Source organism: Neofelis nebulosa, chromosome 7 (assembly GCF_028018385.1).
Source record: "Neofelis nebulosa isolate mNeoNeb1 chromosome 7, mNeoNeb1.pri, whole genome shotgun sequence".
NCBI classification, from domain to species: Eukaryota; Metazoa; Chordata; class Mammalia; order Carnivora; family Felidae; genus Neofelis; species Neofelis nebulosa.
Genome location: NC_080788.1, coordinates 18,806,359 through 18,823,545, shown reverse-complemented (window position 1 = coordinate 18,823,545; position 17,187 = coordinate 18,806,359). Strand labels below are relative to the sequence as shown.

The following is a 17,187-nucleotide window of genomic DNA, read 5'->3' as shown; positions in this document are numbered from 1 at the left end:
AGGATGCAGAGAAAGAGGATCTCTTTCGCACTGCTTGTGGGAATGCAAACTAGTGCAGCCATTCTGGAAAACAGTATGGAGGTTCCTCAAAAAATTAAAAATAGAACTACCTTACAACCCAGAAATTGCAATACTAGGTATTTATCTAAGGGATACAGGTATGCTGTTTTGAAGGAACACATGCACCTCAATGTTTATAGCAGTACTATCAACAACAGCCAAAGTATGAAAAGAGCCCAAATGTCCACTGATGGATGAATGGATAAAGAAGATGTGGTGTATACATATACAATGGAGTATTACTCAGCAATCAAAGAGAATGAAATCTTGCCATTTGCAACGTGGATGGAACTAGAGGGTATTATGCTAAGCAAAATTAGCCACAGAAAAACAAACATCATATGACTTCACTCATATGAGGACTTTAAGATATAAAACAGATGAACATAAGGGAAAGGAAGCAAAAATAATATAAAAACAGGGAGGGGAACAAAACATAAGATATTCTTAAATATGGAGAACAAACAGGGTTACTGGAGGGGTTGTGGGAGGGGGTATGGGCTAAATGGGTAAGGGGCTTAAGGAATCTACTCCTGAAATCATTGTTGCACTATACGCTAACTAATTTGGATGTAAATTTAAAAAATAAATAATAAAAAAAGAAGATTGATAATTTCAAGTATTTAGAAGTTTATGAATAAACAGAAAACTTCATATAGTGTTGGTTGACTTATCTATTAGTTAAGCTGTTATGGAGGGTAATTTAGCTATACGTAAACACATAAATTGATGTTTATTTGACCCAGCAATTCTCACAGCTGACTGGTAGGACGTCATATATATGCACAATAAGACATGTGCAAAGCTGTTCACTGCAGTATTGGGTTTTCTTTTTAAGCATCTTTGTTGAAATATAATCCATACACCATAAAATTCACCCATTTAACATGTGCAATTCAGTGGGTGTTTAATACATGCACAAAGTTGCACAGCCATCACCACAATCATCCTAAAAAGAAGTCCTACACTCATTAGCACTCATTCCCCATCTCCCTCCTACCCCAGCCCTCAGCAACTACTTTCTGTGTATATTTGTCTCTTCTGAACGTTTCATATAAATGGCACATACGATATGTGGGCCTTTGCGACTGGCTTCTTTAACTTAGCATAAGATTTTCAGGGTTCGCCCATATGAACCATCACAGCCATGTATCAGTGGCTTCCATCTTTTTATTGCTGAATAACATTCCATTGTATGGTTATACCACATTTTTTAAATCATTCATCAGTTGATGGGTATTTGAGTTGTTTCTACTTTTTTTAGCTATTATGAATAATACTGATGTGAACATCTGTATTTGCATGGACATGTGCTTTCATTTTTCTTGGCTATATACATAGGAACAGAATTGGTAGGCCATATGGTAATTCTGTTTAATTTTTTTTGGAAACTGCCAAACTCTTCTCCAAAGTGTCTACCATTTTACATTCCTGCTGGTAATGAATGAGGCCTCCATTTGCTCCACCTTCTCTACAGCTCTTCTTGTCTATTGTTTTGGTTATAGGCATCTTCGTGGGTATGAAGAAGTATCTCACGGTGGTTTTGATTTGCATTTCCCTAATGACTAATGATTTTGAGAATCTTTTCATGTGCCTGGTGGCCATTCATACCATATATCTTCTTTGGAGAAAAACGTCTATTAAAATCCTATGCCTATTTTTAAATGGAATTATTTGTCCCTTTATTATTGAGTTATAAGCTTTCTTTATATATTCTTGGTATAGTTTCTTTATCAAAATGATTTACAAATTGTTTCTTCCAGTGAATGAATTTGCTTTTCACTTTGTTGATGGTGTTTTTGGAAGCACAAAGTTTTAAATTCTGATATAATCTACTTTGGTTTTTTCCTTTAGTTGCTTATGCATTTGCAGTCATATCTAAGAATCCATTGCCTAACCCAAGGTCAAAAAATTGTACTTCTGTGTTTCCTTCTAAGACTTTTATAGTCTGAGCTCTTAGATTTTGGTCTTTGATCCATTTTTTGGTTAGGGTTTTCGTATCCTCTGACATAGCTGCATTCCTTTGTATGTGGATATCCAGTTATCCCAACACTGTTGAAAAGACTATTATTTCCCCCATTTAATATTCTTGGCACCTTTGCTTTTAAAAAGTCAATAAAGGATTTATTTCTAGATTCTCAATTATACCCCATTAATAAAAATGTCTGCCTTTATGCCAGTATCACATTATCCTCATTACTGTAACTGGCTAGAAAGCCTTAAAATCAGTTAGTGTCAGTTCTCCAACTTTGCTCTTTTTAGGTATTGATTTCTGTATTCTAGGTCCCTTGTATTTCCATATGAATTTTAGGAGTAGCTTGTCATTCTTGGCAAAAAAGCAAAATCAAAGAGCTGGAATTTTTATACACACTATTGATCGGTAAATCAATTTGTGAAGTATTCCATTTTAACGTTATTAAGTCTTCTGATCCATGAATATGGAATGTCTTTCCACTTACTTAGATCTTCTTCAGTATCTTTTCAACAGTGTTTTCTAGTTTTTGGTGTAGAGATCTTGCACATCTTTTGTGAAGTTTATTCCTAAGTATTTTATTTTTTTTGACACTATTTAATTCAGATTGTTAATTTAATTTTTAACTGTTTAGCCCTAATGCCTGGCAATCCAGTTGATTCTTGTATACTGATCTCATATCTTATAACCTTGCTAAACCTGTTTTAATATGTTTTAGTGTATTCTTTAGGATTTTCCTTATATATAAAATCTTGACATCTGCAAATAGAGATGTTTTTACTTCTTTTCTAATTTGGATGCCTTTTAAAAAGCTTTCTTGCCTAATTGACATGAAGAGAACTTCCTATGCAATGCTACATAGAAGTACCTAGAATGGACATCCTTGTCTCCTTCCTGATTTTAGGGGGAAGGCTTTAAGTATTTCACCATTAAGTCTGATGTTAGCTGTGGGTTTTTCAAAGAGCTGTTTATCAGGTTGAGGAAGTTCCCTTTTATTCCTAGTTTGTTCAGTGCTTTTATCATGAAAGGGTATTAAATTTTGTCAAATGCTTTCTCTGAATCTGTTAAAAGGATCTTGTGGTTTTTTGTGTTTTATATAGATTTCATTGATTCATTTCTATATATTAAACTAACCTTGAATTCCTGGAACAAATTTTATTTGATCATGGTATACAATCCTTTTTATATGTTGCTGGATTAGATTGCTAGTGTTTTGTTAGGGGTTTGTGTGCATATTTTTATATAATATAGCATTATTTCTAACAATGACGAATTTGAAACAAATGTCCATCATTAAGGGAGTAGTCATATAACTACATAGCAATTTAAATGAAAAATGAAGTATAACTATACACACTCACATGGATCTCCAAGAAATAGCGTGTTAAAAAAAGTATAGTACAATATTTAGTTATAATGTTACTCCTAACACTTATGAAAAATATAGACAAATATAAATATGAAAATGCCACACAGTATATTTTTAGTTTGCATGAATATATGTATAAATAGTAAAATATATGAATGAATATACACCAAACTGATGGTGGCAGTTCTCACAGGAAGGGGAGTGAGATTAAGACTTGAGATTTACTTGTATTATAAAATTCTTATGAGAAAATATACATGTGTATTTGTATAAATTTAAAATATATAAAAAAAATTAGCTCAACGATACACATAAACTTACATCCTAGTAATTTTTACTGTATATCAAGAAAAAGTGCTGTTGCCTACGACACTGTCCCATCCTTACCCACAGTATAAGCCTACCGCAAGCAGCTTATACAGTTAGAACTTGTGTCACTTAAAAACTAGTAATCTAGGAAGAGAATCAGAACAGTATCCATAACTGCAATAAGAAAGGAATAAAAAGCAGGAGAACAAATGAATGGTTAAAAAAAAATAACCACCAGCAAAGTGTTACCAAGGAGAAAATGAAAATTGCAACCAAATGTTACTGTTATAAATGCCAAAAACTGATTAAACAATAGCCTCAATAAAATAAGAACTCATGACTAGGACATAAGACCCCAATGAAGATATGGTGAAGTGGCAGAGGGAGACAAAACATGACTTGTCAGAGCTGAGGAAACATGTCAAGGAAGAAAATGAATCCATCACAAAAACCAAGTCCCTGTGGAAGCAAGGAAATTGATATTGCTGAGAACACAAGAAGCAGCACGGAGGACAAGACTGAGAAAAATGAGCCGAGCAAAATGCAAATGGAAAAAAGCATCAAAAGAGTAAGAGATTAAATGAACACAATGGAAGAAAAAGAAAATCAAGCCTAATTTGGTGTCCCTGAAAAAGAAAACCAAACAAGTATAATAATAGTATACCTTCATGTCCCGGGAAAAAATTATACTAAACGGTGACTAGTCCAGTAGATATCAGATTTTTAATATAAGACTCAAGTAGGCATTCAATCCCAATTTTAGGTAACCTAATGAAAAGAAAATATCAGATTGGCCTCAATCTTCTCCTCATTGACATTCAATGGAACAACGCCTACAGTGAGCTCAGAGAAAGCGTGAGCCAAGAGGGACGCCTGGGTGGCTTAGTTGGTTAGGCGTCCGACTTCGGCCCAGGTCATGATCTCTCAGTCTGTGAGTTCGAGCCCCGCATCGGGCTGTGTGCTGACAGCTCAGAGCCTGGAGCCTGTTTCAGATTCTGTGTCTCCCTCTCTCTCTGACCCTCCCCCGTTCATGTTCTCTCTCTGTCTCCAAAATAAATAAACGTTAAAAAAAATTTTTTTATAAAGTGTGAGCCAATAATTTTATAGCTATGAAACTGACATTCAAGTATAAAAACAACAAACAATAATTTTTAACTATATTACATTTCAGAAAATATAATTCTCACAAGCCCATCACAAAGAGTGCAAACATGAGGGACATAAGAATTTGCTGAAGAAATTGTGGCAGAAGGGACACATAATGAACATTAAATTAATTTTTAAGATTAAGACTAAAACAACTGCAGGAATTATCTTAGCAAAAAATGTTATAAATTAATACAGTGTAGGATTCATACAGTAAAAATTGAAAAGATGTAAGAAAGTGGAGCACAGTGTAGCTATGCTGACTTCCTCTTTTTTTGAGAGAGAGAGAGAGACAACACATGTATGCACGCAAGCAGGGGAGAGTCAGACAGAGAGCGGGGGGCGGTGGAGAGAGAGAATCTCAAGCAGGCTATCTACTGTCAACACAGAGTCCGACACAGGCTCAATCTCACAGCCATGAGATCATGACCCGGGCAGAAAATCAAAGTCAGACGCTTAACTGACTGAGCCACCCAGGAGCCCCTCCTCGTCTTTTAATATCCAGGGATTAAAATATTTCACTTAGAGGGGCGCCTGGGTGGCTCAGTCGGTTAAGCGGCCGACTTCGGCTCAGGTCATGATCTCGCGGTCCATGAGTTCAAGCCCCGCGTCGGGCTCTGTGCTGACAGCTCAGAGCCTGGAGCCTGTTTCAGGTTCTGTGTCTCCCTCTCTCTGACCCTCCCCTGTTCATGCTCTGTCTCTCTCTGTCTCAAAAATAAATAAACGTTAAAAAAAATTTTTTTTTTTAATTTTACTTACAGCTGACAAATCACATAATAGAAATGTAACTATAACTAAAGATTTACAGAAAAACATCAGAACGGAAAAGAAATAACAATTAAGTAAAATGTGTTGGTGAAGGAAAGACAAAGCTGAGATACTGACCCACATGCCATGTGAGCCGTGACCAGTGTGATTACAGTTCAACTGTCCTGGGGTCTTCAGATTGTTTGGGGAAAACAACAATATGATGACCTCAGTACAGACAAAAAAGAACTTGATTCACTCCAGTACCTCTTTGTGACAAAAGCTTTTAACAAACTAGGACGAAGGGGGAACTTCCTTAACCTGATAATTGTTACCTATCACATTATCACGAAGACCTCATTTTCAGTGGGACAACTTTGGAGGCATTCCTGTGAACATCATGAATAAGGCAAGGATGACACAGTCCCATGTTGCATGCAACGTGATTTTGTAAGTTCTAGTCACGGTGGTGAAAGGAGAAGAAATTAAAACCGTAACGATTAGAAAGGAAGAAATAAAACTGCCATATGAGCGGATGTTTCAATTAGCTTTATGGAAACCAAGCCAAAATAGACAAATTATTATAAATAGTAATAATATGTAAATAATGAAATGGTAGCTAAGTGCAGGATATATCTTATTAAAGAAACATACTTTCTACCATATCCTTTTGTAATTTGAATTTTGCACCTTGGACACATATTGCCTAGCAAAACTCTATCTTAAAGTTGTCCTTGACCTTTTAAAACTACGTACAATATCCTATTCGTGTAAAATGATGTATGTATTTTTATGTGCATTAACATGCTGAAAAGGCTAGCCACCAAAATATTACCTTTTTAGGGGTCATTTCTCTAGTGCAATGTGGTACAGGTTGATTTTGGGTTTTCTCCCCCCTTTTGTGGTTTAAATTATCATGTACTATTTTTATAACGAAAATGAAGCTAGTTTTGCTGGGAGAAAATGAGGGAGTAAATAGACCCCTCAAAAATAGATATTTCCACAATCTCTACATAGCTGGGCTCAGAAATCTCTCATTTTTAAAGCTCCCTTGCTGATTCTGATGATCACATTTAGGAACCACAGTGAAAAGATTCATAATCTAATTTGGAATGATCACCTAAATTGCTGAAGCAAACACGCATAACCCTTGTCCAAACCCAAATGAAAATCATAACAAAATGATTACCAGCCTGCATTTCAGAATCTCACCGATAGTGTTGGGTTCGTTTATTGACACAGTTAAACCAGGCATCCGCTGGTTGCTGACCTCCTCCCTGGCAGCCTCAGCCATTTCCTCCCTGAATCATCATTATCCACCCACTGTCTGGGTACAAGTCGGGTCAGAGTATGGGCAGAGGAAGCCCTCTGGCCTCTGAAGGGCTCCCATTATAGCTGGAAATACTCAAGGAAATAGACAAAAGCATGCACTGAGAGAGTTGCAGAAATTCCTGAAGGTCAATGGAAGTAGGAAATGGGGCACAGTGTGGTAAAGAGTGGTTTTGTCACTGGGGGAGTCGCTTAACTTCCGCTATCATTCCACAGATTCAGGAAAAGCTCAAAGTCCGGCAAAGACCAAAGGAACCTCCAGCAGATGAAGTGATCAGGGGCTCTGTGCGTCCATGCTCCCTGGAGGGGCTCTCTTAGTCTGCTAGGATTCTAGGCTGCCTTAGTCTGCTAGGGCTGCTGTAACCAAGTACCACAAACTGAGTAGCATAAATCACAGACCCTCACTGACTGTCTCATGGCTCTAGAAGCTAGAAGTCCAAGATCAAATTGTGGGCAGGGTTGCTTCCTTTGGATTGCTGTAAGGAAGAATCTGCTTCGTGCCTCTCTCCTAGCTTCTGGTGGTTTGCTGGCAATCTGTGGTGTCCCTTGGCTTGTAGATGCATCATTCTGACCTCTGTTTACATGGAGTTCTGTGTGCGTGTCTGCATCCGGGTTTCCCCTTTTTATAAGATTAGGTGCCCACCCTACTCCAGTGCGATCTCATCTTAACGAATTACATCTGCAAGGGCCTAATTTCCAAATTAAGTCACATTCTGAGATAGTGGGGGTTAGGACTTGAACATAAGAATGGGAGTGGGGGAGAGACAGCTCAACTCTTAACACATACAAATGGTGCTGTCTGGAATTTGGGCAGCTGGGCGGTGCTGGCCATCAAAGAACAACTCTTGGTTGGTTGACTTGATTTCTCGGAGCTGGACCATCCCATTCCACAGGCTCTGAAGTTACCATAGGGGTGGATCTTTCTGGGAGGTTCTACGTGGACCTCTGATGGAGCGTGGAGGTGTGCTTTACCTGTATCTTGTCTGTCACTACAGGTTATATTGAAGCTGCTGTCATTCCAGCTGGAGCTCGGAGGATCCGCGTGGTGGAGGATAAACCTGCCCACAGTTTTCTGGGTAAAATGAAAATGATCTGATCCGTGGTTCATGTTCTAAGGTTTGCATGATCAGGCTGATTATTTGGTCCAGCATCATTCTCCCAGGCCACGGGTTTTACACCGGTATTTGAGACATAAAGACAGAAGTAATCAGAGCACTCCACACAATGTTGTCGTCTTTGGCTAAAGTGCAGCCACCCCCAGAGTAGATGGGGTGGGGGAGAGCAGGAGGAACCACCAGCTTTGGATATGTCATGGAAGATGACAGAGGAAGGAAGGATGGAATTGGGGTGGCGAAAGCCCCCCAAAGTAACCCCCAGAGAACTCAGAGCAGCCTTAGCCTACACAGCATAGACCCGTTGCCTGGCTTGGAGGAAGCCCCTGGAGGCTGTTGATGGCTCTGAGGATGATTTCTTAGCTGGAAAAAAGAGTAATAGCCCTAAATCCAATGGAAGCACAAAAGAACCCTGGTTTTCACTGAGTGTTGTGTACCCCAAATTCCTAACAGCCACCTCTATTGACTTCAGGCACAAATGCCTGCATCTGTCTGCAGAAGGATTGGCTTCCATTCCAGATTTTTCCTCATTGCCTTCAACAGAACCATACTTAAAGCCTAAGAAGAGGGGCTCCTGGGTGGCTCAGTCATTTTGGTGACCGACTTTGGCTCAGCTCATGATCTCACAGCTCGAGCCCCGAATTGGGCTCTGTGCTGACAGCTCAGACCCTGGATTCTGTGTCACCCTCCCTCTCTGCCCCTTCCTCCCTCCCTCCCTCCCTCCCTCTCTCTGTCTCTCTCTCTCTTTCTCTCTCTCAAAAATAAATAGTTTAAAAAAAAAATTTTTTTTAAAGCCTACGAAGAATTGTTCAACTGAACACCTCCTTGGGCACAGAAGTCCCTCTGAGTGTATCCTAAGCTTAGCTGCCAGCCTCTCCATTGGCCCTCTCAAAGGTCTGCCTGGTACTTGAGCACCAGAGTAGAGTGATGTGCTCTTTATGCTGCTGTGGGGACCAGCAGGGTGCTCAGAGCCTGCCTCTACTGCTAGTCCCCTGGGATGGGACATGCTGTGACCCGTGCCCTCCTGCCAGCCCTTTTCCTTCCTATGTTCTGTCTCAGGTTGGATTTCAAACTGGAGGTGGCTGATCTCCTACCCAGGTCCTTCTCCAGGGCTTTCTCGTATTATAATCTCCTCCGTCTGTGTTGCAAGGTGCCGTTTGAGATTGAAAAGAATTTATAAGACACGATCTCTCTCTCTCTGGCTTCAAACTTAAGAATTAAGTTGTTTTGGCTCAAATGAAGCTCCTGATGAAATGCTTTTAGTTCAACTTTTATCACTAATTTTTTTATTAATTATATCATTATCCACATTCCTGCCTTTGCAGCTTCAGAAGGATCTAGGTCTTTCTTTGAAATGGTCTCTACTTGAGAAACTCCAAGTCTCGTTAGACAGACATAAAACAAACCTCTCTTAGGCAAGTTTCCAACGAAGACCACTGTCCTGTCACTTAAGAAAACACTTTGCAGGCACTCAGATAATCCTCACACATGTGCTTTGGGGAACGGCGGGAGTAGGGACAGGAACTCTCATTCCTGAATGCCCACACCAGGGCTCACCAGCAAGCAGCCGCCTGGGGCCCCTACTGTGTCCCAGGCAACCCTGTCACCTCCTCTTCAGATTTCTCTTCTGCTGTCCACTCTGCCTCCGTGAGGCCACCGCTGCTCCTTAAGCCGGGGTAGAACCTTACAGGTTCATACTCAAATCTGTCTCCATCAGCCCTGTGGTTTTTCCACCTGCCTGGCATGGACGCTGTCCCCGTCTAGCCTGGCCCCCTTCATTGCAGCTGTCTGAGCTGTTGCCGCAGATGGAACAGTGCTTATACATGCTTTCGAAAACAGCCTTGTGCTGCTTCTGGCAGCTTCCTTGGAGCTATGGCCTTTTTACCAAATTCTCAAAGAGCCCACCCCCGCCCCTTTCCTCCCACCTGAGGAAATTGGGTCAGCCTCACTGGCATCTGTCACCTTGGGTCACTCCCAGATGTTACCCTTTCCGACTGGTTCATCAGCCGTTGCCTACCTGGAAAGGACATTTCTACCCCCGGGGTCACCAGGTGTCTTTGGGAGGCAGACATTGCCTTTGACCCTTATCTTATTCAAAAATCATAATCTCAATATCCTCAGAGCTGGCACAGTTCCAAGGTCAACTTATTGGCTGGCCAGCAGGTGCCCCTGCAGGTGAGTCCCTTGGCTTCTGGTCCTGGCTTCCGAGACGTCCCAGCCCCAGGTTTCTGTCCAAAATAGGAACGTTATCTGTGCTTTTCTGTGGCAACCTAAGAATGACAGAAGGATGTCAGAATCCTTTAGATTGTTCAACTTCTGTAGTAAACACAGATGTTTTGCTGGAACCCACTTTAGGGCCAAGTAAATAGTGATGCTGCCCATGGTGGGGGGGGCGGGGGCGGCGAGCTCTCCTATTGGCTCCTCTCAGCTTCCAGAGCCTGTGGGCCACACATGCAGGTAACAGGAGCATCGACGTTTGTGGTTCCCAGTCACTGAGCCCTGCTTGGCTCTGTAGACCTGACCCCTAACCGCCCGCATTAAGTATTGCTTTTCCTATTTCGCTGAGGAAGAAACTGAGGCTCCAGGGGTTCAGCAGCTTGTCCAAAGGTCCTCATTTCATCTGGGCCTGTGGCAATCCACAGAGCCTCCTGGAATTGCTCTGATGTGTTCCATTACAGCCAGAGATCAATAGAGGGAAACGACTTTTCCCTGGCTAACATGCGTTAAACCTGCCCATTGCTGTGACTTATTTATGTGGACTTCAAAGAAGCGAACCTCCAGCCCAAGGAAATTGGTTCAGTGTCTCAGGACAACTTCCCCAGAAGCACCGGGCCTCCTGCAGAGGGGGAAGCCAGCTTTTGTCTTCTTATCTTATTCATACATTTTAATCCCAGGATTCCAGGGCCTGGTGTGTGAGCAAGGGCAAATCCGAAGGTGGTCCATGCTCATTATGTTTCTAAAGTTAGTTCAAACAAGCCTTGTTTCCACTCGGGGCTGGGTGCTTTGGAAGTCAACCCAGTGTAACTTTGAATTACTCTCACATTTGCTGGGAGCAGTTCCTGAAGAATTTCACCCCACCTACCTTCAGCCCACGCTGCCTGGCTTTCTGCTCAAAACCACCTGGAACAGGAAATGCCTCTGCAGTTTGCATCCACAGCTAAGAACAGAGCTGGCAGAACTGTGAGTGGAAATAAAAGGAACTGACTGGATGCCAGGATTAGAAGTAGGTTGACTGTGGGTCAAGTCTTCCAGTGGAATCCAAGAGGGAGAAGGACAAAAAAGAAGCAGCTTCTGCACAGCGCCATGCAAGAGGAGGGCATGGGGATGGGGTTGGACCTCTCGTGCCTGCCTCCAGCCAGCTATAAGGAGGAGCTGTGCCCTCCCATCAGGAATGTCCCCGTTCCCCCCACCACCACCACTTGCTCCCCAGTGAAGTCCAGGGATGATGTGTAGATGTTCACAGGGCAAAAGAAGGGCCCAGGGATGGAAATGGACATTTGCCACATGACCTCACGTTCCAGGCCGTTAAGGAGGTTTTGTTCTTCACAGGTAGCGAGAAAGAGCACGTGCTCATCCTCATCCCTGCAAAAGTCTCTCCAAAAGCTGCCAAAAGGCTTCTAATGGTTCCTGAGCCAAATACACAAAAGCAGACACTGGTCTATTTCAGACGGTGGCTTCAAACATCCAGCCTCTGACCCAGGCAGAACCAGCAAGCGAAACTTTGCTCCCCAGCAAATCTGAACTTCAGACAGCACAGATCCCATTAGGTCGCTCAGGATTTCCCTGTGTTCTGAACTCCATCGTTTGCCTGTCAAATCAAAGCATCTGTCTTCATTTCAGTAGCCCCTGTTGAGTTTCTAGGCCTAAAAATCTCAAACTGCCTACAACAAGGGGTGTCCTTGCCCATACCCATCGATGCCTCAGGATTGAGAGGGACAGGAACTTGTGGGGCCCAAACCTTGTTTAACTCAGGGGCCTTCTTTAAGAAAAGGAACGCCACATTATGTGCAAGGCCTTAGAAAGTATTCCTGCACCAACTTGGGGGGTGGGGGGGCCCTGGTGCTTCCTCCTGGCGGGCTCTGGCAAGCCCTGCAGAGTGAAGGAGCATGCTCAGGGTAGGGGCTGCTGCAATGGGCCAGGGGTTGTCTGCGTTACCCCTCTCTGGAGCTGGAGCTGACACGGCCCCAGGACATGGTTTTCTCATTGGACCCACAAGGAACCTATTTACTCACTGCTGATAATGATCATGATGTTCGGAGATTCTCTGAGGCCACTGTCCCTCCCTTTTGAAGGAATCTCAGGTGCTAAATTCCGATTTCAGCAGGAAGTTCCAGGGTCACCGCTGGACCCCAGCAAAAACCTTGCAAATTTTCAATCTTGCTGACTAAATTACTCACCCGAAGTCAGTAGGTTTGAGGCGATCTCCATGCTTCTTGGGATTGCTGAGCTCCTACTTTTAACTCTGTGTTTTTCCTCCCACTGCAAAATTCAGAAAGTATGGTCATCACGATCAAACTGTCCTGAGGATGGGGGTGCCAAGTGGCAGTTGCGAAACCACGTTTGCAGTGCCTGGAAGCTTGTAGCCGCCCGTGGAGGTAGCCACAAGCAGAGCTTGGACACGCAAAGTTTATTCATTCTGGGGACGTGAGAGCCCCACCCACCCACCCCCAAAGCTGTGATAGTGGGAGACTTCACCAAGTCAGCAGCTCCACACCAGTCCCTCCAGAACAAAGACAGGCACTTCCAGAGCTCATGGGGGTGCCCTAGCAGCGGCATGTGGCTTGGAGGAGGTCTGCGTTCACTGAGGGCACACAGATTACTTGAAAGCCTCCATGGTGGGGGCATTGACCCCATGGGAGCAACAAGCACTCTAGATCTAGGCTTCTTTCCTAAGGGGGCTGGTTGCCAATGTTCCACTGACTGACGTGTTCTTCCCCAGTCGGCTGCTGGCCTTGTTCTGACATAGCCTGCTAGCCACAGCCTGCCCCCTCACTTCCTTTCCCCCAATTCTTTGACCACACCCACTCCTCCAAAGCAGAGGACCTCCTGCAAGGTCTCCTCCACCAACCCCTCTCAGCACCTCCCCTTTCTGACAGGGACAACCTCTGGTGATCGGAGGCTGATGAGCCCCAAGCCCCAGCTGGCTGGACATCTGTCCCCTGCATCTCACCCACAGTGGGTGCCCCTGCCAGCAGAAGCAGGGCTCCCCAGGCTGGCCCCCACACCTCTGTGCACTGTTTCTGTAGATGGTTTCATAATCATCTCCAGGTGTGCCCTCCCTCACTTTTCCCAGTCCTTCCCACTCCTGACCCCCCAGATGTTTGACTTCTGGCATGGAGGCCAGGTAGCTTTCAAGTTTTCAGTTTATAATTCACTAAGTCACTTTAAAGTGCTTCCCACAAAGGGCGGGGAAATGCACAAACAAGGCTGAGTGAGAAAGAGTCACCTCATCCTGAACATTAGTGTCGGACAGGAGCAGAGGCCTGGGAGACAGTTTAAGGCATAGATAATGTCAGACCTTCTAAATCTCTGGCTACTAAGCTTAACGCTAGTAAGGATCCTAGCGTGCTTTCTAGGAGTCCACACTAGTAATCTTTCCCAAACTGCTCTGCCCCTATCATGGTTAGTATTTTTTTTTTTTTTAACTGACCTCCAAAAAGCAAATGTGAAAGCAAAACCCAGTTCTCAGTTGCTGAGCATCAGCTTCAGGCACAGCTGGATCCAGGAGCTCTAAATGATATCATGGGAAAATATTCTCTCTCTCCCCTGGGCACTGCTGTCCTCTCTCAGTTGACCTTATTCTGGGGGCCTCTTCCCATGTACTGGTAACCCAGACTTACATCGAGTCTCTGGGCAATTCTGTGGTAAGAAGGCTGCTGCTTCCCAAGGTGAACGAAGTCTTGGGACTGACTCTCACTGTCCAGGGTTGGGTGATGGGTCCATGCCTGGAACTGGGGTGAGTTTGGAGTCTGCCCAGCATGGCTAGAGGAAGAACATATCCCCAAAGGCAACCCCAGGTTGTTACTTGAAGAAATAAATGCCAGACAACAACACACGATTCATAGCAGCCATAACCTGAGAAGGTCAGGGCCCCAAGTCTTAAACCCAAGGCCCCAACCCTGGGCACTGAGTGGGGGAGTCAGCAGGCACATGTGGGTAGGCCGCGACAAGGAGCACAGTCACCCCAGAGTGCCTCTGGTGTCTGTGTGGGCAGTGGGTTCTCTGAGATGGGCCCAAGCATGCTGGTGGTCAGCATGTAGCTCTAAAGAAACTCTTCTGTTCATCCCTCTAACCCCAAGTTACGGGGCGGGGGGGGGGGGGGGGGGGGAGGGGCAGGGGGGGGGGTCTTGACATGCTCAAATCCCCCACCCCAATAACAGGAACACTGAAACTTCTCTCCCCTTCTCCACCCTCTAGAGCCACTCTTTACCTCACCTCCTTTGCTCAGCCAAACTTCTAGGGAAAAAGAAAATGCCTTTGCCTCCCTCTACTCCACACAGAGCCTTCCTCTCTCCACCAGCCCACCACAGGAACATCAGTCATGGCCGCCCAGGTCAGGATCCATGCCATCCAGTCCTTGCCTACCAGGCACTCCCAGGCCACTTCTTCTCCCTGCCTCTGCGTTGCTTTCAGACAGTCTTCCCCATCTGCCCCTGTCCCTGTCCCTGTCCCCCGCACACACATATGGGGGCCCCGAACTCACCTCTGCCACAGAGTCTATGAAACTGTGTTGTGTTCATCCATTCTCTCACCTTCCATACAGGGAGCTGGCTGAGGGCAGGAGCTGTGTGCTTAGCACCTGCTAGGAGGCCCTCAGAAAAGCGTGAGGGGCTGAGGGGGGGGGAGGGGGTTGGGGGGGCATGTGTGGGTCACTCCCTATGCTTCCCAGTCTTGTTCTTTCGGAGACAGTTCTTTCTGAGACTCTGGCCCCTCCTTTGGCCTGTCTGCCACATCCCACCAGCCTGCACTGATTTCTGAAACCAAATTTTCGTATGCATGTGCAAGAACCAATTTTCCAAACCTATGGAGAAATTAGAACAATGAACACCCATACAGGCTTCACCTAGATTCCCCAATAATTAACATTACCGAACACATTTGAGGCTGTTCATTCACTGGAAGCTTTGGAAATCTGCAAAGTTAGTGATTTTTAGGAGGGTATATGGAATGTGAGACCCTGTACCCTTTCGAGCCTGGAATTTGTCCTCTTTAAAAACAAGGGTGACATTTGCCCATCTCAGCATTTTTCCTAAAACTCTAGACTGAGGTTATAACCTAAGGAATATGGGGATTTATATAGCCAGAATGGTAAGGGTGCTGAGCTTGGTCTGTTTAGGTTCAGGTGTCTACTCGTAATAGCTGTGTGACTTTAGGCAGGTAACTTAACCTCTCTGGGCCCCCATTTCCTCATCTGAGGAAAGAGCAAAATGATCCTTTACCTTGGAGAGTTGTTGGGAAGGTTACATGGGTAAAAGTACATGAGGGGCTAAATCAGAGCACATGGCCCTTAAATGGTGGCTTTAGGTGGTGGCTGAGGAAGCAGAAATTGTGAGTATCCTGATACTCTCACTTCCTTTTAGGAGCCAGGAAATGTCAGTAGCAGGTAGAATTTCTTGAAGGGAAACATTTGATTCCAAGAAGTAGAGCCTTCTCTCTTCTAAGCCTTCCCTGGAGTCCTGTAATCCTCAACCGCTCACTCTGCACAACCACCCTGGATATGAAACCCCAACTGGAAGTTGCTCTGCTGGAAAGCGGCCCTCCCTGTTTCTTTCTCAGTTTCTCTTGGCAGTTCCTATAAGCAAGGAGTCCTGAGCATGCATGTCCTCTGCGTGTGCCAGGAGAGCCTTGCTGGGCGGGAGTGAGGGCTGGGACCATCATGTCTTGGAGATGAGGAAGCAGAGGCCCAGCGTCTCCCAGGTGCTTGTGGCCTGGCCAGGACCGGGTCCAACCAGATCCTAACCCAGCCCAGAGCTCACGGATTCCGGGTTCACAGGAAGCCCCTTTTTGGCTTCAACTCTTATTATGCAAAATCAGTATTAAATGCAAGTGTTTTATTTCTGGCCTCAGTAAGCAGAGAAGAGGGAGCAGGGTGGAACGTGATTTCACTGATTGTGGACGGAGCAGTGTCCCCAAGCCATTGGGGGCATCGGGGGCTCCAGCTGTATTTACAGAGACTGAGGCATTGCACTCTGGGTGCCCTGAAGTTTCATTTTTTGGGTGGCATAAGACTTGGTGTCACCTACTGTCATTTGCCACCTTCTCCTAACTGCCAGAGTAGTTCTTTGCTTTCCTAAACAACAACAACAACAAAAAAAAAAAAAAAACGGGCTTTCACCACAGAGTGCTCTCCTCATGAGAACGACAGGCGAGGAGACACTAACGAGTCACCATCAGCCCTCAGACCATCACTATGTGGCTTGTGTGGAAAAACCGCAGTTTTGCTCCGGCCGATCAGCACACTATTGGCTTTGTCTCTTCCAACACATTTTGTACCCGGTGGAGGTGTGAGCCAGCAGAGAGTGAACCCGAAGCCCACGGAGCCCTAGTCTCACAGCCCTGGTGGAGCTCTGCCGTCCTGTCTGTGGGCAGCCCGGGTTCCCGGACTCGACTGGGAAAGACTTAAAAGAGTAACGGTGGTTTCTTGAGGAGGCATCCACTTCACTAGTGCAGGGCTATCAAATCCTTAAGAGAAGCTGGATTAAGCTGTAACTTTACGACTCTTCTTTTTTTATTTTTTCTTAATTTATATTTGAGAGAGAGAGAGAGAGATAGTGCACAAGCAGGGGAGGGGCAGAGAGAGAGACAGAGACAGAATCCGAAGCAGGCTCCAGGCTCCCAGTTGTCAGCACAGAACCCCAAACGGGGCTCAGACCCACGCGCCGTGAGTTCATGATCTGAGCCGATGCCGGACGCTTACCCGACCGAGCCACCCAGGCGCCCCTGGGCTGTGACTTTAAGAAGCCCCAGGTAGGTAACAGTAAAATGAGTTGATGCGTTTTGCTAAAGCGGCAAGTCCCTCTTGGTAGGCTTGGGCACGTTAAGGTAGAATTCACCCACCAGGCAGGAGACCCTCTCCCCTGGGAGTTTAGGAACGTGTGATTGTGCTGTGTTTGTCTCCACCCTCTGGCGCTCCTCCCCGCACC

General features: G+C 44.8%; 1 protein-coding gene across 4 annotated transcripts in view; it reads left to right on the top strand.

Annotated features, from left to right (window-relative positions):
* Positions 1-17,187, top strand: part of ADAMTS17 (ADAM metallopeptidase with thrombospondin type 1 motif 17) — a 346,524-nt gene that overhangs the window by 251,383 nt on the left and 77,954 nt on the right. For all 4 annotated transcript variants that reach the window (XM_058736751.1, XM_058736749.1, XM_058736750.1 and 1 more), the window contains one exon: positions 7,928-8,008. In XM_058736751.1, the coding sequence (XP_058592734.1) occupies positions 7,928-8,008 (81 nt within the window). The remainder of the gene's footprint in view (positions 1-7,927; positions 8,009-17,187) is intronic.